Source organism: Nansenia antarctica (assembly GCF_963989245.1).
Source record: "Nansenia antarctica genome assembly, chromosome: 2".
NCBI classification, from domain to species: Eukaryota; Metazoa; Chordata; class Actinopteri; order Argentiniformes; family Microstomatidae; genus Nansenia; species Nansenia antarctica.
In genome coordinates, this window is record NC_137675.1 from 25906180 (window position 1) to 25929184 (window position 23005).

Consider the following 23005-nt stretch of genomic DNA (forward strand, 5'->3'; position numbering starts at 1 on the left):
AGGCGCGCTGCGCGAGGCGACAACAAAACAGTTTTGTGATTGGTCCGAATTTCGCGGGACATTTGGATTTCAGGAAATCGCCCGTCCCTTTAATCCCGTATCCTAATCGAAAATGCAACATCATCAGCGACGACTGTGGGTTATTGCATTTACTGCTGTTCTCTGGTTCATGTTCTTATACGAGTGCTCAATATAGCGTATTTTAAAATGGAGTGACTGCAGGAACAGGTGCTCTGTGGAGCTCATGAGTGAGCTGCTGATCACTCTCAACTTTGAGCTGTCCTGTTCAGAGTTTTACTCCATTGTTTTGAAAGACAAACAGCTGCTCAGTGCTGCAAGGAGTGATCAGAAGTACACTTGGAAAAAGAAATACACACAGTGAGGAAGAGAGCTAGAGGTGTTAACTGTTTTCACAGGAAAAATAAGTAACACAATGAGGAGAAGAGAGAGAGCTCAACTGCTAAACCCTGTCTACTGCTGCACAGGATTGAATGATGAATGTTGAATGTTTTGTAGTTTTATAGTTTCATAAATTATTATTTACAACCATTGTTGCACTATATTTGAAAGTGGCAAAGCTTTGTTTAATTGTAAGTTATTGAGTTAAGTTATGGTGCATATACTGTATGCTAATGCTTTTTGTTTAATACATGTTGTATTAAGATACGTTCAGTCAGTGTTAATAAAGCACTTGAAACTTTAAGTATGAATCTTTTTTTTATTTTTAATAATTTAGTTTTTCAGATGTTATCCCTTTTTCACCCAATTTGGTATCCAATTGAACCCAACCCAATCCCGGCAGCCCCAGAGGAGATCGCCAGGCAGACTAGCTGACTGGCTCCTCGAGCCCAGCACCGTTATTCCGGCACCCCGGGGGCGCTGTTGCGCGACGGATCCTTGTCTGGAAATAGTCCTATACCGCCTTCTGGAGCGGCCGCTCAATATGCCGCTCCCTGTGTGCCTCGGCCACATCCGGATCTGGCGAGACCGGGATTCGATCCCAGTCCCCGGTGGGCAGCTTGCACTAGTGGCTAGTGCTTAGACCGCTACGCCACCGCGAGGCACAACTTTAAGTATGAATCTAAATGCTTTATTGAAACAATGTTTAACTTATGATTTACTATCACTGGGGCCCCCACCCCGCCCTTGGGCCCGTGGTGGTCGTGGTCCCGAGGAGCGGGGCCCCTACTGCGAGGGGTGTCCCTTATTTCTCTGACTGAAAGGTGGCAACCCTACATTTCACTGCCGTGTGAACGAAGCCCTACTTCATCTATGCAACATGAATGAGATTGCGTCACTCAAAAGACGGAAGACGTTGGGTCGCTAGTCTTGCCAAACCACTGGAAAAACAATACAAGCAACTTTTCAAGCAATTGATTTGGCCAACTCTTATCAAACCTCAATTGCTCAACTTTACCTTGTGAAATGGTTGATAAAAAAAACGTAGACAATTGTCCAAGCATTGTGGATGGGTTTGAGCTTAATTTTATTTAAATCTTAATCTTTAAGTTATACAGTACAAGCTGTTATATTCCATACGCATTGTGTGATCGATACAATCTTTTGAAAAGAAAGAGTAAACAGCCACATCATTTTGTATAGATGTTAAGATAATAAAATAAAAAAGAAGAGATTTTGTTATTGTGGAAATGGGGTACATCAAAGGCTGATTATTCGTTTCGTTTGTTTACAATAATTACCTAAGTACTACAGCCGTAATGGTATAAATACAATTCTACAACAGCATGTTTGGATATTGGATTCTGATTGGCTAGCAACAGTGGTAAATATCTCAACAACCAACCCACTGTTCAGACCGCATTTCCAGTATCAATGCGCCTCCCAATCAATCTGATTAAGAACACCTGTATTGACCTACATATGTTGTGGCTGTTGGAGAAAAGCAATTTACGCCTCGTGCCACAACCCTGTACCAGTGGTAAATGAGTCCACAACCCCCTTCCTTTCATGGTAAATTGCTTCCATTATTAGCTTGATCTCTTGGACGAAGTAGCTAGAAATATTCTATGAAACTGATGAACCTACAGGTCGCCAGGTTACAATATGGAAGAATTCAGCATTGGTGGTTTACTTTCTTAAAAAACAATAACAAAATAAAAATAAAACACTTAGAACACTTTGATCATGAATGTCACAGTATATTTGTCACTTTAACAACACAGTTAATCAAAGAACACATAGCAAATACAAGAATATAACATGAAATCACAGTGAATCAATTTAGGCATATTAACATTATTAAAACATTATTGTCTGTATTTTTGCACTACTTTGCCAACACCTATTGCTATAACTGTAACCCTACAATAGCTGGCATTCGACATGCTCACTGGTGTGCTTGTTGTGTGTTCTGTCAATATATAGCCTATATTGACATTAAAGCCAATCCTTATTTGACTGAGGTATTGTTTTTTTGATGCTGACATTATGGAGTCTTGATCAAGATTGTATCTGCATGTTCAGTTGATGGCACAAGGTGCGGCAAAATGGTACAAGACGGACGGAGGGAGGGACACACACACAGACAGACACACACACACAGACAGACAGACACACACACACACACACACACACACACACAGACAGACAGGCACACACACACACACACACACACACACACACAGACAGGCACACAGACAGGCACACAGACAGACAGGTTTTGCTAACACAGTTTATTAAACACAACATTACTTCATTCACCTAACACGTTTTTAAAGTAAATTAAAATGCCATTGACAGTCACAATGCTAGAAGAAGGAAGATGTTTTTATATATATATATACATATATTTACAGAAGAGAAACTGTACAGAGGCGTAGTGGGGATGGAGGGGTCTTTGGGGGGGGGCCGGTCGAGATGTAGCCTGAAGAGATCGATCGTCTGTCTACCGTAGAATATAGTGATAGGCAATGACTCCTTTTACAATTGTCTGTAGGCTATGTATAGGCTATAATGTTGACAATTGTTCAAATATGATTTTTGTGTCGGACCCCAGGAAGACTAGCTAATGTCATGGCATAAACAAACAAACAAACTCCTGACAGTCCTGACAACATTGGGCCACTGTAATATCATTGGCTCTCTAGAACAGTGTACTGAACACTGTACCCAACCAACTACAACACACTCTACTCTCATACCTGTGACCGTTGGAAAGAACCATGCACGCAAAGCCCTCATAGTCTCAAGGAATTTGTGGGAGGCAAGTGTCACAACCCAACAGCTCTGCAGGTACTTCAGTAACTAAAACAGCTCGTTAACACACAGGCCGAGGCCAGACACAGGTGTATAGGTAAGCTCAGGTAGCAGTATGATGGTACTGGGTATAGTAGTAGCAGGGGAGAGGCCTACCTTTACTCTTGGCGTGCTCCGGTCGCGTTGTCTCATTTAGGGATAGTCCAAGCGTGTGTTGTTAGGGCAAGGTATCTCATACGTTTAGGTTTTGACATATAACAACGAAACAAACCGGACAAGTCAAGGGGGTAGGTCACAGTCTCAATGGAATAACGGTTATCTAGGGTAAATATCGTTTACTAGGGGTATCATAGGGGTTCATATAATAGGGGTTCATATAATAGGGGTTCATAAACAGCGTTTCTGTTTCTCTCTTCTCACAGGTGGGAAATCAGCACATTTCATGACACCTGCCAACAGGCAAGCCACTCCCCCAAGTACCCTGGTTAGCCAATCACCATAACCCACTGAGCTTACCATAACAGAACATAGTTGGATTGTGACACAAGCAACACGTGTGGCTTGAGAAACTACGTCAACGTCACTAAAGGAAAATCCAGGCTTATTTTGATAAACTGGATTTTTGTATAGATCTCGAGGGATTTATAAAAATAATAATATTGTCCTTTAGCAACGTTGATGGAATACCTCCCTGCTCTCACCCAGGACAAAGCCTGCATTGCTGACTCCAGCCACGCTGATAAAACCTTTCCAAACATCTTTAACATTTGTGATTTGTCCCTAGATATCACACAACTTAGTTTGTCGGCCCCAGGGGATAATATCAGTAGATCACAGTAAAAGTTAAAGATAATATCAGTAGTGAAATCACAGTGAAATTGATGTTACGATCGATCATGAAACATAAAAATGAGAGTGTGCTTTCAGGAAACAGAATATAAAATGATGGGGATGGATTTTGTAGTGATTACCAAAGCTACAGTCCCCTCCAGACACTGCCAGTGTATGAATCAGCTGTTCGCCGTTAGATCGTCCTACTGGAGCTCCACGTCTGTTCATTTGTAGAGAGAGATAGAGAGGAGAGAGAGAGAGGGGGGCAGTGAGAGATATTAATAAAGCAGCACAATCATAGACTGTATTGCAATCTGATTATTCTACTTGCTGCACTGCCTTACCACTTTACCACCCTACCTTATATTGTTAAATGTAATTCTTGCTAATAACCAGTATTGTATTGTATATATATTATGCAAATCAGTTAGGGTGTAACTTACGGTATATGTGAGTTAATAGTATTAGATATATTACAGATGCCCTGTGCAAATCAAGCATTTCACTGCTCTGCTCATATGTTTTTTTACAGCATTTCTGCTTCATTGGGATAGAGACAGAAGACATTGACAGGAACGTGGCCTGGGGTGGTCCAATGGTCTGACACCACGGTCTACAGTGCACACATGCCACATATGCCCATGTCAGCATGGGTTTGAATCTGGCCCTACTGACATGCCCTCTCCTCCTTACGTTCCTGTCTACTGTCACTCTCTCTATCCAATAACATGGAAAAATATGAGATTGACAGGAAGGATGGGTGAGAGAGAGAGGAGGGATGACATGCAGGATAGGTCGATGGCTGGAATCAAACCTGGGACCCTGCCATTACGTGGCATGTGCCTTAGTGAGCTTTAACTGTGACTTTGACGACTGTGTGGGATTTCTAACCTTGCATACAGTGAGGGACACTTGAATCAATCTTGTTACTGTGAATAGAGGTAGATAAAACGTTACCGTTTGGTGCTTCAGTGTCTGGGTCACCTGTGTTGATCCGGTCATGATCATGACCTAAAACAGACAAGCAGAGGTTGGAGCGATTTCATACCACGGTAAAATGTGACAGCAGCTGGTGAAAGCGGGAACAAGTCGGGCAACCAGTCGAAATGTTCAGACATTTTTGAGAATACAAATCCGAACATTTGGTCGGTTGCCGACTTGTTCCCGTTTTCACCAGCTGCTGTCACAAATGGCCGTCGTGGCCCTTTACATCGACCAAACATTGTTCAGCTTCAGAGGTACTGGGAGACGCAAAGAGAAACAGAGAGAGAGGGTCGTTAATAGAGGCTCCACTAGAAGATAGAGTAGTCCCATGAAACGCAGGCCATGTTAGTGTATAATCCAGCGCCAAAAATCAGTTTCACAGTTCCCAAATATCATATATGAGCAGCAAAGATTCCCAAGCCAAAGTATCCAACTACTGGAGTAATAATTTACTTATGACAAACATTTTGTTATTATCTATATACCATACACATATATGTATATGGTGTATATGTTACGGTACATGTGGGAATACGGTACATGTGGGAAAACTAGGGTTAGGGTTAGGTGCTAGGGTGCTAGGGTTAAGGTTAGGGTTAGGATTAGGGGTAGGGTTAGGGTTAAGGTTAGACATGCCAGCATGTACCAAGTCACCCTAGCACCTAACCCTAACCCTAGTTTTCCCACATGTACCGTATTCCCACATGTACCGTAACATATAGATAATATATATTGCTTTGTCAGGTAACTCAGTGAATTTTTTTTTTTTCATATATGAAACCAAATATGAAAAGAATATACAAGAATATACAAGAATACAGTACATAAAATATTCAATATATTGAAGAACATACTCATTAATGGTGCAGCGGACGGCCTTCGAGCCTCTGTCAAGAAAATTAGATAATTCAAACCGTATCAGACTGGAGTCCACAGTCTAGACAATGAATATATGTATTTATAATGATCAAATCAGATTTAGATTAGATTAGATTCAACTTTATTGAGTACAAGTACTGAGACAACGATCAGGTCATTGAGCACAACCAGATCTGTTACTCTACCATGCATGCCTTACAAATGCTCAGTCCGTTAAAAACACCTCACATCAGACAAAGCCACTGGGTTATAATAGTATCTCAAGACTTGTCTGTGTTTGATTGAGTTTGCCTGGCAAAGTCAAACCAATGCAATACTCACCAAACTGACAACTGTGCCAACCCGGAACTCTGGGCAGGTTTAAATAAACTATTTCCATGACAACCCAGGTCTGGTAAGCAAACCTGGAATCTCAGGTCAGTTGAGACCTGCATATGTGACCGCAGCTGGTGAAACCGGGAACAAGTTATCACCCGATCAAATGTTCAGACTTTTATTCGGGAAAATGTAAATACATTTCAGCCTTGTTGGAAAGCAATGACACACTCGCTAGTCTACTAACACACAGTGGTGGGCCGTCAGGGCCAGCAAGGCCTTCTCTGCTGGCCTAAACATCATCAGAATATCAATTTAATTTTGATATATTTTTCCACAAATATGTATAAAATGATTCCCTTAGTCTATTCTCTTCATTTCATAGCTTTCCTCTTGGTTGCGCTGCTTCCAGCCATTTGGAGGGCTGGCCTTTAGCTTTTATCCAATCATTTCATTTCATTTCAGCCATAATGTGTTGCCAGGGTACCAAGAAATCTGCCCGCCTGCAGATTCAACAGTGGCGCGAGTACAGATTGTAATTTAAAGTGAACGAGAAAATAACTGTAGTCAGATCTCGAGTTGGGGAGCAAATCCCACGAAGGCGCTTGCTGAATGGCGGAGCACCTGATCAGCAACTGCACGTCTTTTGATTGGATACACACTATTGAGAGGCAGAGCTAGCAAACTGAACTTGATCGAGCTAATGTTGTTCTACAAGCAGCCACAATGGTTGAAGGAGGAGAAGAGGTAGATTTGGTGGCAGATATTATAACAATGCCATTTTCAAGAAGAACCTTCCAAAAGCTAGACATAATCAAAAGAGCCGTATATGATATGTGTGTGCTGGCTCAGCTGTGTGAGTAAGTGGGGCTTCAATGCGATCTTTTAATCACTACCGTAGAAAACGCTACACACCCCCGTGACCGTATGAACATGAGGAAGATAACCAGCCTCGAATGGACTCGATGCGGTCCTCCTATCGAGATCGACAGGCCGATAAGCAAAGTTCGGGAAATAACTGACGCTTTCGTTTTCATGCAATGAATACACCCAGACGAGGTGCAGCTATAATAACAATTGCAACGCCCGGTTATACTGCGTTTCTGTCTAAATGTATAGTTTCTGGAGACATGGCGTGTCATAATGATGGTATTAAGAGGTGGAATAATTCAGGTAGGACATCACTGAAGGCCTAGGTGTGAAATGCACCGCCCGCCACTGTAACACAGCTTATTTTTGTGAGCCTGCTAACAATGTAAAGTAGTGTATAGTTACTTATAGTGTATGGCTAGCGAGTGTGTCATTGATTTGCAACAATTTATTTACAGTTTTCAGAATAAAAGAAATGTTCCTGGTTTCACCAGCTGCCTCACATTTGACCTGCTCTACACATTGTGTAATTCCCCGTTGCCTAGCCAACTGGCTGACTGCCAGAGCACCCGAGCGCATGGCTGATGGCCCGGTTCAGGAAACACTCTTGCAAGTCGCTTCACAGCATCACAAGCAATACAAGCACAATGTGTCAACAAAACATGTCCCCAACAATTCCAAACCATTGTATTTGTATTTTGTAAGTCAACAAAAAAAATGAAAAAGAAAGATCTATGCTAGGCCAGGGTCCATTGGCAGTCACAAAGCTGGAAGAAGGACGGTTTGTGTTTGTTGCTTCAGTACTCGAGGTGTCAGGCGGATGCTATTACTATCTTTATGGCTGTACTGTACTTACGTCGAGAGCGCCTCTTGAAAACCAGCAGCGCAAGAAGGATTCCAACGATCAGTGCTCCAATGACCACAATCGGTGCCACAATTTTGGTGGTATCACCTGTGAGACGTTCTGGCGGCGATTCTGTGTTGACAAAATGTGAAGTATTGTGATTTATTTTATTTTATCATAACATCCACTTCTTTTGGGTCTTAAAAAAGGGCTGTATAAATATGGATAGATTATTAGAATCATTAATCAAAGTAATCAAACTGTTATTGCATTCCATACAGAAAGTGCTCAAAAGACAAAATGTAAGGATACAGACAAACTAGTCTAGATTAGCAGTACAAAAACCACCCAAAAAAACCCACACTTAACCAGTCCAACATGTTTACCTAGACTGTAATTCATACCATGGACTGCATCCTGTACCTGTCGAACCAATCCCCAAACATACTTGTTCTCTATTATAATCACAAAGACAAGCATCTCCAATTCACCCTAGGTGGTACTTTGAGGGTGTTCATTTTATTTTATTTTAAGCTTCCAATTATTCTTCAATTTGTCAAAGAAACATGTCCCCAACATGTTATGTGTTTCACAAAGACGCAAACCAAGAGGGTTCACACACACACACACACACACACACACACACACACACACACACAGTTTTCAGTGTTCAGCAACTTTAGTTAGGGAAGTACTGAATAAGGAAATGGCCTAGTCTATTGTGTATGGTTATTGTGGTTTACTGTGTAAGCAAATCTTTCCACTAAATGCTTTCAGTAGCCCAGCCAATATGGAGTGTGGGAACGCTTGAGAATGTTGAACACCAGAATGTTGAACACCAGAATGTTGAACACCAGAAATGAAACCATCAATCAAGTAAAATGTTTTGAGATTCAGACATCTTTTCTTTGTGTCATTATATTAGGGGTTTTATTGCAGCTTGTTATATAACAAACAACAACAACATAGCAATAAAAACGAGCCATGCCAAATGAGACAGAAGTGCTGAGTCAGTCATCCAGTAAAGCTGGGTTGAGTGCACTTTGATTGGTATGACTAATTTTTATGTTTATGTTATTTCGTCCCGTGTAGAACTCTTTTTGGCGCCAGATAGTACCCTCTGACGTATAGTAAGTTGGTTAGGAATGATGTTTGGTGTCTCAAGACAGAGTGATAAGAATGGATCTGGCTGAGGTACACACCAAACATCATTCCTAACCAACGTACTATATTTACTATACGTCAATTTACTATACTATACTTACTATACTTACTATACGCCAACTTACTATACGTCAGAGGGTACTATCTGGCACCAAAAAGAGTTCTACACGGAATGAAAAAGAGTTCTACGCGATACGAAAAAATATTTCTTTTGTAGGGACTAAACTCTTTTGTGTGTGTGTATTGTGTGGACAAAAACAGAACATACCTTGGGGCTCAAACTGCAGCTGGATGGTGGCTTCCCCCTCCTTGACTCCGCGGGCGTTGAGCACCGTACAGTTGTACTGAGAGGAGCTGGCCGTAGCTTTCCGAACCGTCAACCTACTGGAGAGGCTGAACAGACCGCCGTCTGTCAGGTTGGCCTCCAGCTCTGCACTGCCTGTCCCCACGCGTGAACCCTCCTGGTCAAACCACTGAATTGAACCTTTCTGGTCACCCCCCTTTGAGTGGCAGAAAATAGTCACATCTGTGTTCTGCTTGATGTCTCTCTCAGGGACTGAAGTCATGGTCGGATCTTGGTACCTCGCTGGAGAGGGGGAGGAAGGGCGTTAAACACATGAGGGGGCCACAACACAAACCTTAATATATGTATTCATAATAATACAATATATATGGTACCATATAATAATAATAATCTATCCTTTTTTAATATATGTACTCTCTCTCTCTTTCTCTCTCTCTCTGTCTCTCTCTCTCTCTCTCTACACTATACTGGTACTGTGTGTATATATATATATATATATATATATATATATATATATATATATATATATATATATAATGAAATCGGACCTTGTCTTGCACCTCAACCTTACTATAATGGTTATAACCTGAATGTAATTACTTCTGAGGGATTTTAGTTAGGTTTAGGGTTAGCAAAAGAGAAACAGAGAGACACTGCAATTATCTCTCTATTGTATCTTTTTAAAGCCATGGTGCTGAGCTGACCATGGAGATTTCCGCTCCATATGGGTCTCTCAAACTGAAACAGAAATGAAACTATTCCACTGTCTGGAAAATCCCCACCAAAACATAATAGTTGTATCTGTAACGAAAGTGTAAGTCTAAAATCCAACATCTCACTAAGATGCTTAGATAAACAAGATAAACAACTCCCTGTGTGAGACTCTCCCCCTCACCTGTGACACTGAGGGCAGTTTTACCACTGATGTAACCGATGTCCGTCTGCACAGAGCATTCATACACCCCGGTGTCGGCCATCTTGGTGTTTGTCAACAACAAGGACACATTCATATTCTTCTCATCCCAGCTTGGCTCAGCAAACTGAAAGCCGGGAAGCCCTGCCGGGAAACTTATCTTATCTTTATAGAACAGCAATAAAGGTTTAACTTTAGGTACTTTAGGTACTTCAGCTTTCTTCCAAGTGACCACTGTGATGGTGGCGTTCTTGGTAGGTTTGACAACACACTTCAGCAGCGAATGCTGGCCGTACACTCCCTGGCTCTCTGACTGACAATCCATTTCGACAAATTCTGTGGTGTGAAATAGAACCAGAGAGAGAGAAATATATGAATACAAGATAAGACAAAAAATACACATTAGGCCTTAACATTATTCATTAATTCAAATCAAAGAGTGTGATATGGCCTCATTATACAACAGTTAGTTCCGACCAAGTAATTTGATTGGACAAGAGGCATTCCATGAGTGCTGATATACAGTATAACAGCACTGGGACTTTATTTACTACATATTTAACTATATGTATCACTCCACCGCACAGATGTTCTACTAAACGACCGTTAATTAGACTACATGTTTGTGTTCAGGTTACTAGGCAACAGTCCATTTGAAGTTCAGTTGCGGAACTATTTTATTTTGTATTGTTATGATTAAATAAACAAACAAATCATAATCTGTTGTCGCTTATTACTGTTAACTAATAAATCGCGCTGTAGAACTGTTGTATAAAAGCAATATCACACTCGAGGTCGTGCTGTTATACTGAATACCAGCACGGCTGTGATCGTCTTCGGCTGATATTCAGTATAACACACGTGTGATATTGCTTAATTATTGCAGCACTTACTATCGGCAGCAGCGGCAGCAGCGATACAGAAACCAGGCAAAACCACCAAGAGGATCAGGAGTGAAGCCATGATCTCATTCCTGAAAAAAGAAAAAAGAGTTTTAGTTTTTCAAAGAAAGAAAAAGAAAAAAAAGAAAAAAAAAAGAGATTTACAACACACAGCTGCTGTGTTGCGGCTGTGTGTTGTAAATTAGTTATTCTATTCCTGAGTGGGACAGTCCCACTGAAGGGAGAGAGCACAGCAGGTCAGCAAGTCACGGGCCGGATTCAAACCCATGGGCACAATGACATGGGCACAATGTTGTACACCACGGTGCTAGACCACAGGACCACCCCAGGATACGTGTGCTATAACATGGTCAACTATTGTGTTCTTTAGTGAATTTCTTCTATTATATTTTGAAGGTCAACATTGTATGTTATTTAATAGAAATTAAGCAAATTGAAACAGACACTTTGATTTCTCTTTCTTTCTCTGACTTTCTTTCTTTGAAGGAATGTTGAACTTTCAATATACAACAGAGTGCTTACAGAGAGAGTTTGATTGAAACGTTGATTTCTCTTTTACTTTTGGGGAACTTTCAATATATAGTAGAGCGGCTTAGCACAATAATTGTGCACTTTTTGAAGAAAGCATGACATTTCTACCATAGTTAGTACATACCATAAGGTTTATTTTCAGATGTGGAGGGAAGTCAGATTTGACCCCAGAGGCCCGGGAGAGGTCAAATTCAAGATGGCCGCCAGTCCACTGTGTCTAATGTCAAAACACGCTTAATTTTGGAACCAAACAGTAGAAAAACACTTTAGGTGTCCTTTCCAACTAAGTTAGGGATGCCCATTCATTTGGTGATACTTTTGAGATTGCCAGAATTCAAGAAAATGCAATTAGGTCAAAGTCAAGGTCAAATTACATTGAAATTACATGATTACATGAAACTTTGCTTCCATTTTGACACTATTGTTATGGTTAGTGTAGAGGAGTAGTACACACTATGCAGACATAGGCAGGCAAAGGATGCAAAAAGGTGCTTAATTTCCAAAACAAAATTGTACACAGAACTCAAAGTACACACAACTAACAAACTAACGACAAACCGACGAAAGACAAGGGAAGACATGAGGGGATATAAGGGAAGACATGAGGGGATATAAGGGAGGACATGAGGGGATATAAGGGAGGACATGAGGGGATAAGGGAAGACATAAGGGGATATAAGGGAGGACATGAGGGGATATAAGGGAGGACATGAGGGGATATAAGGGAGGACACAAGGGGATATAAGGGAGGACATGAGGGGATATAAGGGAGGACACAAGGGGATATAAGGGAGGACATGAGGGGATACAAGGGAAGACATGAGGGGATATAAGGGAAGACATAAGGGGATATAAGGGAGGACATGAGGGGATATAAGAGAGGACATGAGGGGATATAAGGGAGGACATGAGGGGATATAAGGGAGGACACAAGGGGATATAAGGGAGGACATGAGGGGATATAAGGGAGGACACAAGGGGATATAAGGGAGGACATGAGGGGATACAAGGGAAGACATGAGGGGATATAAGGGAAGACATAAGGGGATATAAGGGAGGACATGAGGGGATATAAGGGAGGACATGAGGGGATATAAGAGAGGACATGAGGGGATATAAGGGAGAACATGAGGGGATATAAGGGAGGACATGAGGGGATATAAGGGAGGACATGAGGGGATATAAGGGAGGACATGAGGGGATATAAGAGAGGACATGAGGGGATATAAGAGAGGACATGAGGGGATATAAGGGAGGACATGAGGGGATATAAGGGAGGACATGAGGGGATATAAGGGAGGACATGAGGGGATATAAGGGAGGACATGAGGGGATATAAGAGAGGACATGAGGGGATATAAGAGAGGACATGAGGGGATATAAGGGAGGACATGAGGGGATATAAGGGAGGACATGAGGGGATATAAGGGAGGACATGAGGGGATATAAGAGAGGACATGAGGGGATATAAGAGAGGACATGAGGGGATATAAGGGAGGACATGAGGGGATATAAGGGAGGACACAAGGGGATATAAGGGAGGACATGAGGGGATATAAGGGAGGACACAAGGGGATATAAGGGAGGACATGAGGGGATATAAGGGAGGACACGAGGGGATATAAGGGAGGACATGAGGGGATATAAGGGAGGACACAAGGGGATATAAGGGAGGACATGAGGGGATACAAGGGAGGACATGAGGGGATATAAGGGAGGACATGAGGGGATATAAGGGAGGACACAAGGGGATATAAGGGAGGACACGAGGGGATATAAGGGAGGACATGCGGGGATATAATGGAGGACATGAGGGGATATAAGGGAGGACATGAGGGGATATAAGGGAGGACACAAGGGGATATAAGGGAGGACATGAGGGGATATAAGGGAGGACACGAGGGGATATAAAGACAAGGGAAGACATAAGGGGATATAAGGGAAGACATGAGGGGAACAAAAGCACAGATCAGTGCACTTAAGTGCAACTTTGGCACACTTGCACCATCCAGTGCACCCTGTCTCACAGCGACAGCGGATTAATTCATGGCACGATTTTGATGCTTCAGGGAGAGTGGTCCAGAGCGGCTGCCACCCAGTTCTTTCCTTTGTCCAACCCCAGTCAGATGGCTCTGGCATCTCTGGATCCAGGACCAGTACCTGGTTCCAACAGTTGACCTGGTAGCAAGTGCGCTTGAAGTGCTCTTTGAGGGCTGCCTGGGTTGGAGGAATGTTCTCTAAAGTTCTGGACTTCTGTGTGAAGAGCTGTTTCCTGGCATCATTCACCTCCGTGCTCTCACTGGTTCGGTCATCAGCACCACAAATCGTTCTAGCAGTAACTTTGATTCTTCACTGACCTCACTTGGCATGCACAGGAGTTCATGGAAAGCATCATTGACCTCTGGGAAAGACTTCCAAGTCTCCCAGGCAGTCTTCTTTCCTCGGCCAGCGAATGCAGAGACAGTGTCACACCCAGTGAAATCGTGAAAGACTGTTAGAGTCTGGCACCGTGTAGGATTCATTGTGGCAACCATTTGGTGAACAGCTATGTACCGTAAGGGGCCTGTGGTCATCCACAAACAATCCATCTCTCAGGTCGCCTCCTACAAATATCTTGGGGTTTTCATTGATAACTCACTCACCTGGAGCACTCATGTAGACAGCCTGTGTAGCAGATTACAACAACGTCTACACTTCCTACGCCGCCTTAGAGTTCATGGTGTTGACCCAAAATGTATGCTACTTTTCTACCAGTCTGTCTTAGAGAGTCTCATCAGATACGGCATTACATCTTGGTTTGGTAACCTATCTGTAAAACTAAGGTCCAAACTGGTCCGACTGATACAGACTGCATGGAAGATCATAGGGGTGAAAGACCACTCATCCCTGCAGTCTATTTTTGAACAGGCTACTCTTAGACAGGCTAATAGAATTCTCATGAATCCCTCCCATGTCCTACATGCAGAGTATGAACTGCTGCCCTCTGGGAGGAGGTTCAGAGTCCCTCGCGCTAGATTAAATAGATTTAAAAATTCTTTTATTCCCGTTTCTGTTAAACTTTTAAACTGCACCAGATGAATGTAACTTATCTTGCTATCATTTTATTTCCACTCTTGTTTTAATCAGGTCCGCCTTCTGTTTGTGTGCTAATATCCTGTATTGTCTGTTGCTCTTTGTTGGCTGCTGTGGGGTGTAAGCCCAATACAAATTTCCCAGTGATGGGACAATAAAGTGACTCTTGACTCTTGACTCTTGACTTGACTCTTGTAAGCTTGACCCGACACCAAAGGCAACCCACAGCTCATCAGGAGCTATTTTGCTGAATGAAGCCACAGCCAGTACCACCACATCAGTATCAACGCCGGTATGTATGGTCACCTTCTTACAACCTTTCTGCACAGCATCTGCCACATGCAGAAGTAGACGAGTGTCGCACTCGTCTAGCGAACATGGGGCAAGGCAGGCCAAGCATGACTCAGCAGGAGAGCAGAAGACTCCAGTTCCATCTGTTGCATACAGTTCCTTGCCCTGTGCTAGAGGTAGATGAACAGCTTTGCATGACAGGAAAGAAAACAACTCGGTTTTGTTCTCATTGCATCGAAGGAAGTCCATCCAGTTCTTAGGCATCACAGTAGGAGGAGCCACCCTTTTCCTGCTGCCCTTTCCCCTCTTCTGTCTGGACGAGGCTTTCAGGCTGGCAGGTAGGTATACATCCCAGACAAGGTTGACTTGGGTGTTTTTCTGAAGTTGAGCAGAGATGTATGGTGCAAACACTGTTTCTCCATACTCTTGAAATGTTCTTGATGTGCTAGGATTTAGCATTTGAACCACAGCTGCACCATCGAGAATTACTGCATCAGCCACAGGCACACTATTGTCTTCGAGCAGATCTGACTCCAGGCAGCGAAGTAGATCTGCTTTAACCCCAAAGTTTTCCTCCAGTTGACAGAGCTGGTGGGGCTGCCTGGTTTTCATGGGAGAAGAAATGTTGTATGTCTCCATCTCGTGTTTGACAGGAGATGTACAGCCTTGAAAAGAGACCACAGTCACTCTTCAGTACTGCAAGTTGTCCCTTGTCTTTTGACCTTATCTTGACAGGTGGCCTACTGAACAGTGGCAACTTGTTCTTTGGAAGTGTTTGCGTGACAGGTGTTGTCCAATCAAAAATGTATTTACTACAACATTTCGGTACTATGACTCTTATTCTGAAACTTGCTTTGAAACCAGTAATAAAAAGACTAATAACAGACCTACACTAGTTTATCTAGCAGAATTATTTTGATCAGCGCTGCCATAGCTAGCTAGCAAACTCATTCCCGGCTATAATCAAATTCAATGTCTTTGCATGTTACAGTTAGGAACTAAGGCTTTACTCAAGTGTACTAATATTGTCTGTTCATAGTAAGTCATTTTACTTAAGTAAGTATATTTACCTGTTGATATTTAGTCAGAAGTGCTCTCTGTCTCGTGCATACTGCACTATCACGGAGTGTACTGACTTCTACTCTACTGGTGTTAGCTACTGGTGCCCTAGAGGGCCATCTGCTGATAACGCTGTGCTTAGCAGGAATAAATAAAATAACCACACATCCCAGTAAATAATAACTAATAACTGAATAATGCAGGGCAATAAAAAAGTATTTTTTTCATAAATACAGAGTTCATAAATAAAAGAGAACAACTAATTGTGTTTTCTGAGGTAAAGTTTTACATAGACCTTGAACTAAATATATTTTCTTGAATCTCAAAAGTATCACCAAATTAATAGGCATCCTTAACTTAGTTGGAAAGGACACCTAAAGTGTTTTTCTACTCTGTTTGGTTCCAAAATTAAGCGTGTTTGAACATTAGACACAGGGCCTGGCGGCCATCTTGAATTTGACCTCTCCCGGGCCTCTGGGGTCAAATCTGACTTCCCTCCACATCTGAAAATAAATCTTATGGTATGTACTAACTATGGTAGAAATGTCATGCTTTCTTCAAAAAGTGCACAATTCCTCATAATATGAGAGCTTAGCCGCTGTACTAATACAACAGAGTACTTACAGAGAGAGTTTGAATGAGACTTTGATTTCTCTTTTACTATGACAGACAAAAAGGAATGAGTTCAGCTGACATTTACACTAAACAGGCAGCTTTTGAGCATTCCATGTGTTCATTCATGATGATTTATGTACAGTCTGCACTTTTGTTGGCCTTTTATTGTAGCAAACGTTGCAGCTGGAGCATAGCTATTGGTCAGTTCTCAGCTAACATGGCTGCCATGGAGTTAGCAAGATCTGAGCTAGCATGGCAGCCGTGTAGTTTTATGGAGTCTTGTTCAAATGTGTGCTTAAACTTCACTACGCCTATGTATTTCACATTATATTTTGGGCATTTAGCCCCAAGCAAGTGAATCATCAATTCACCAGTCGTAGCAGGAAGAGTAATCTAGCTCAGGCCAGGGGCCATTGATTTGGTAGTCATCGTGATAGAAGAAGAAAGAAATATATATATTATTTTTTTTAGGGTTAGGGTTAGGGAGGTTACTGGAAATCTTAGGAGACACAGTATAGGGGGAAGCAGGTGTCTCAGGACACAGGAGACACAGTGCTGGGGGGTAGTAGGTGTCTCAGGAGACACAGTGCAGGGGGGTAGTAGATGTGTCAGGAGCAGGGTTCCCACACCTTCTGAAACATCAAATTCAAGAACCTTTCAAGGACTTTCAAGACTCAATTCCCTCGAATTCAAGGGCACAACATGGCATAGTTTGAGACAGATCAGATTCAGATGAGAATTTATATAATAGGAACTATCCGCTCACGGACAACAATTAAAAAGAGAGGCTTGAATGTGTGAACACTATTATGGTCTCTTGCCTTCTCTACCACAGCACAGCAAAACATAGTATAATATGTGTAAAGTTAAACAATAGACTTATTTACGAGTTGACAAGCTAAGTAACTCCTTGTATATTTACTTAGCAAAAGCTTGACACAAAGCATGTCGCAGAGCAAAAACATTACCGTGCATGAACAATGACCAAATGAATAGATAAATAACCCAAAACACAATTGATTTATAAGTAGTAGCCTAGATGTCTCAGGAGACACAGTGCTGGGGGCTAGTAGGATAAACGGTGCCAATGCCAACAGCATATAATAAGATATAGCCAGCATTCACCTGCATCTCAACAGGATTCACGCAGAACACTCAAAGCCAGCAGCACAATAACTAGGAATAAATTCACCTGTATTTCAACAACACAGGATTTAGCCTCCAGCGCATGCAGGCCACACTCCGGTTAACCGGAATTCAAAATGACATTGTTCATCCGCCAATTTCAAATAATGGAGCCCTATTAGGCTATACTACTACAATACATTAATGTTGAAAACACCGGAAGCACAGTCGCAACAAATATAAGTGGTCGCTGGAATGCGATTTCTTTTTTGTGCATTTAAGACGCATCCATAGACCGAAAGGAAATTCAACCAGCAAACATCATATTCATATCAGCAGCGCAGCGGCAACTTCAAAGAGACAAAGCGGAGATTGTGGTGGGTTGACCAATGTCAAAGCTAAACGTTTAATGAAGGACATGAATGATTGTGAACACGCAGAGCAGTAAGTAGAACTGAACTAAACAACTCGGGTACCACGCACTTATCTGTCCGTGCGGAACAATACTCCCAACCCATAGTTCCGTGGGTGAATTATGTCAACCCACCACAAGATTCCTTATTTGACAGCATCTAGACATCACAGCACCGAGAGTCTGCTCAACCAGGATAATGCCAGCACTCAAAAACCAACTCGGTAATCAATCAGCCAAACAGCAGTGAATATGCAAACCGTATACCATCCATTAATATACAGCTTAATGCGCATACACAGGTAAGCCTACCTGGCTTCTGTGGTTGTCTTTGGCTGCGGGTCCCGAAGTAGTGATTTATCTCCGATGGTCACTTAGTTAATCTCCTTCCATATGACCTTCTTCAGGCATATGCGCTACCAAAAACTATTTGTATTGTATCCTATTGTATCCGGCCGTAATATTCTCCGTTCTGAGGAGAAGCTGTCATGTGACACATCTTTTTAGACAGTTAATTTATTGACAAATTACATTGTTTACAAAAATCACTTTCATAGCATCTTCAACCACACACTTGTATGGCGTTTATTAAATATAACAATATTAGGCCCGTTCAGTAGTCTTTGGGTAGTAGGTCTCAGGAGAACTAATCAATGTGACCATGAATTGAGCAATATCCTCTCTCACTCCTTCAGCTAATGCTGCTGTTCTGTGTGTCTGTCTGTCTGTGTGTCTGTCTCTGTCTGTCTCTCTGTCTGTGTGTGTGTGTGTGTGTGTGTGTGTGTGTGTGTGTGTGTGTGTGTGTGTGTGTGTGTGTGTGTGTGTGTGCGTGTGTCAGTGGCGTAGCGGACGGGCCCGCAAGCGACGCACCGCGGGGGGGCCCCAGCCACTAGGGGGCCCCCTAACATTGGATTTTTTTTTTTTTTTTTTTTTTTATAATTTAAACAAATATGAAACAAAGAAAATAAGTGGCCCTTCATTGTGTCAAGCTTAATTTTAATATATAGGCCTATATTTAAAAAGATATACATAGTTAGCCGTATCCAATAGCAACATGACTGACGTCACACGTAGGCAGCGAGACACAAGGAAAATGAGCAAGCGAAAATACAATACAAAGTACAATAAGCATTCTTTAGGTGGTGGTAGATTCTCTATTCGGACATTCGGAGTGAAAGAAAAACAACATACAGATGATAATTCACACAATATAATACCACGAAAGCGTACCGCTGCTCATTTTTTTGAGCCTTGATTGGCTACGAGTAGTTGACAGAGTGCAGCAGCTTGCACTGGGCCTAGTCTTCAAGATACGCTACACCACAAAGACACCCAAGTACCTGTCAACATACTTCCAAAAAGTGAACAACGTCCACACTTACAACACCAGAGGAAGCTCCACGAACCACGTTCAACCGCGTTGCACCACAAACAAGGGTTTAAACTCGTTTGCAAACTATGCAGTAAAGATGTGGAACGCCCTTCCTATAATCTTAAAGGAGTGCAAAACACTGCCCACCTTCAAAGACACTCTCAAAAAACATTTTCAGGAGGCTGCAATCCGTAACTGGACCCTCTAAAACAAAAATCAGATTAAAAGACCTGAACTACCCACTGTACATACTTTGTGTTTTGTCCCCCGCCCCCACCTGTGGTGTATGTCCCCACCTGTCCTACCCGCTGTACATACCTTATGTTTTGTTGTATTGTTCTTCCCATGATGGATGTACGTTTATCTTGTAGATAGTAATAGTTATTTGTCTGTATTATCATGTAGATAGTACTAGTTCTTTTCTTATGTCTGTCTTACATGTAACGATGAATTGAAAATCAAGGACCCCAATTGAAATAAGCCAGTGGCTTTCTTGGGTTTTTATCCTCTTAGTTTGACCTTGTATGTAATATGTACTTTCATGTACCTACTTCTGCAAACATTCTAATAAAGTTTTCAATCAATCAATCAATCAAACAGCACTAAACAATAACATTTATTTGGGCAGCATCATACTCAAACTCAGGCAGAAGGGCAGGGTCCGGCCAGGTTCACAGTCACAGGCTGTCAGTGCATCATAATTCAGCATGGTTAGGCTATATATAGCTGCTTCTTTTTCTATTCTACTATTCTATTCTACTTCTGCTGTCTGCGTCTCCCTGGGTATTCCTAGACCAGATGGCAAAAAGTAAAGAAATGCCACAATATACCAGGACTTAAGAAACGAGATGTCCAACAAAGGATTTGACTAACCCTGGCCAATTTTACGCAAAAAGTAGACTCTGATGCAGCGGCGACAGGGTTGTCAGATGGGCTGGTTTTTGGTGGATTTAGCAGTTTTTAGATTGGTTAGGTTGGAAATTCTCAATCCCATCTGGCAACCCTTAGCGGAGAGTCTACAGCTTATATGTTTACAGTTATCGCGCTGCTGTGCACACCACACTTTGTTAAAAGAAATAAAGCTTGTACTTTTCTACTTATAATACATTCTACTGATGTAGTCTACCATTTGGTTTTAGTTATTGCTCTCACTTGTTTGTACCTTTTGCTAAGTCAAGCATTTATAATGTAGAGTGCATATTGCGAAATTTCGCAACGTCAATAACGCATCGGCCTCTAAAAAACGCACTTTTTATTTTTTTTACCTCCGTTGCGAAAGGGCTCGGGATTTTGCGGTACGCCACTGGTGTGTGTGTGTGTGTGTGTGTGTGTGTGTGTGTGTGTGTGTGTGTGTGTGTGTGTGTGTGTGTGTGTGTGTGTGTGTGTGTGTGTGTGTGTGTGTGTGTGTGTGTGTGTGTGTGTGTGTGTGTGTGTGTGTGTGTGTGTGTGTCTGTTTGTCTGTGTGTGTGTGTGTGTGTGTGTGTGTGTGTGTGTGTGTGTGTGTGTGTGTGTGTGTGTGTGTGTGTGTGTCTGTCTGTCTGTCTGTCTGTCTGATGTGATGTGTTTTGCATAACGTGAGATCAGCTTCCTTCACCATGACAACCTGTCTGTTACCTGATGGCCTACTGCTCTACTCTCTCTCTCTCACGCACGCACGTTTGAAACTTTCAGGTTTTACTTGTCCCTGTGTGTTCAGCAACTTTAGGGAAGTGCTGAACAAGGAACTGGTCTATTTTGTATGGTTATTAAGTGTGCTTGCTACTGCAAGCAACACGTATTGTTATTGTACATATATATTATTATTATTATTATTATTATTATTATTATTATTATTATTATTATAGCAAAATGAGAGGTGTCAAAACGTGCGGCTCGTTCCAACTCACGTTGTGGTTTAAGGTGTGAGCCTTGGCAAACTTTTCCACTAATTGCTTGCAGTAGCCCAGCCAATATGGTGTGTGGGAAAGCTTGAGAATGTTGAACACCAGAAAGCTGTGTTTACACAACCTACTCATAACAAGAGAACTTTCACTTTACTACTAAGTTGTACCAGTTGGATAGTAAATCATTGAAGTCAATCTCAATGTAATAATTCACAATCACCACCTCCCAGACTGGTAAACATGTAGCATGTAGAGTGGAATTTTAGGATATTAGAATTCATGATGATTGCGGAATTCATTACAGTATTCTAATATACCACTTACTGTAATATGCAGCGGTCGCGCTATTCTGTCACGGCTTTTCCTTGTCGCCGTGGAGAAATCCACAATACAACAACCGCCAACCCATTTTAAAGGAATAGCCTACACACTTTTAATAATAACACATTTACAATCATACACAATGTGTGTCTGTACATTTGAAGGGGTAATCATATTGGCACATTGGCAAGTGACCTGCAAGTCACTTGCCAACCTGCAAGACTCCCCCTTATCTAAAATCAAACACAAATCCTTCACATTCAAGTTTTGCTCCCCCTTCCCCGAAGTAGCTGACGGTAAACTTCAGCCTCAGGACAGCAGAAATAAACGCGTCTTATTAATGTCCCTTATTATAGTATATATAATATAACAAAAAACCTTACCGTTGAAGCTCTCCGGCGTTGTTGTCACCTTCGAGGTCTGAGTTGATTCTGGCAGTCCGATAAAAATCGATCTATGCTGTTTAATTTCGGTTTCGTTTTGACTCGACATGTGGCAATTTCGGTTATCACGTTATCCAAAGCGACCTCCAACAAATACATGTTGTCTAAGTAAGAGCATCATCTACCCATCAGTCATCGCAATAGTTGAAATTGTTTGATTTAATTGAGCACACGAGAATTATGCTGCCCATCAAACCAATCTATGAAATGATCGTTCCCAGAGATTGAGGTGGGGGGAAAGAGTGATAAAGGCGTCTGCTAAATGCAAAAAATGTGAATGTAAATGTAAATTCTGCATCTTACCTACTTGACTTAGAAGACCAAAACATTGTGGGACTGAAGGACAAGATTTGGCACAGCACCAGAATGTCTGAAATACCTTTTGCTTTCTCTGTGTACCACATGTCCAAAAGAGATTTGGTGAGGCTGCATTCTCATTTTACGCACCCAGATTGTGGAGTGCACTGACACTTTACATTAGGGATGCAGCCTCAGCAAATAATATTTGTTCAAGTCTAAACTAAAAACCCATCTTTTTAATATTGCCCTTAAATGACTAAATAATAAAATTATGAATATATAATGATATAATTAAAGCACTTTGAGCTGCAACGTTTGCAGGAAAAGTGCTTTACAAATAAAAAGTTATTATTTAAGTT

At 41.9% G+C, this 23005-nt stretch overlaps 1 protein-coding gene across 2 annotated transcripts; it reads right to left on the reverse strand.

Annotated features, from left to right (window-relative positions):
• Positions 1-1544: 1544 nt before the first annotated feature.
• Positions 1545-10528, reverse strand: LOC308149464 (CD276 antigen). 2 transcript variants are annotated; one of them, XM_080522320.1, is made up of 6 exons: positions 10303-10528; positions 9372-9689; positions 7952-8071; positions 5886-5918; positions 5005-5058; positions 1545-4267 (listed from the first exon to the last, which is right to left on the reverse strand). In XM_080522320.1, exons 1-6 carry the CDS (start codon positions 10415-10417, stop codon positions 4251-4253), a joined length of 657 nt encoding a protein of 218 aa, XP_080378446.1. In that variant the 5' UTR covers positions 10418-10528; the 3' UTR covers positions 1545-4250. The 2 variants fall into 2 exon arrangements, with proteins under 2 accessions (XP_080378446.1, XP_080378447.1); XM_080522321.1 differs by lacking the exon at positions 5886-5918.
• Between the last annotated feature and the right edge of the window lie 12477 nt (positions 10529-23005).

Coding starts and splice junctions, on each gene's coding strand:
- LOC308149464 (XM_080522320.1), bottom strand. CDS start 10,417: ATGAATGTGTCCTTGTTGTTGACAAACACCAAGATGGCCGACACCGGG. Junction 8,072..9,371: donor GCTGCAGTTTGAGCCCCAAG/GTATGTTCTGTT, acceptor TTGTCAACACAG/AATCGCCGCCAGAACGTCTC. Junction 5,059..5,885: donor GTCCGCTGCACCATTAATGA/GTATGTTCTTCA, acceptor TGTCTGTTTTAG/GTCATGATCATGACCGGATC.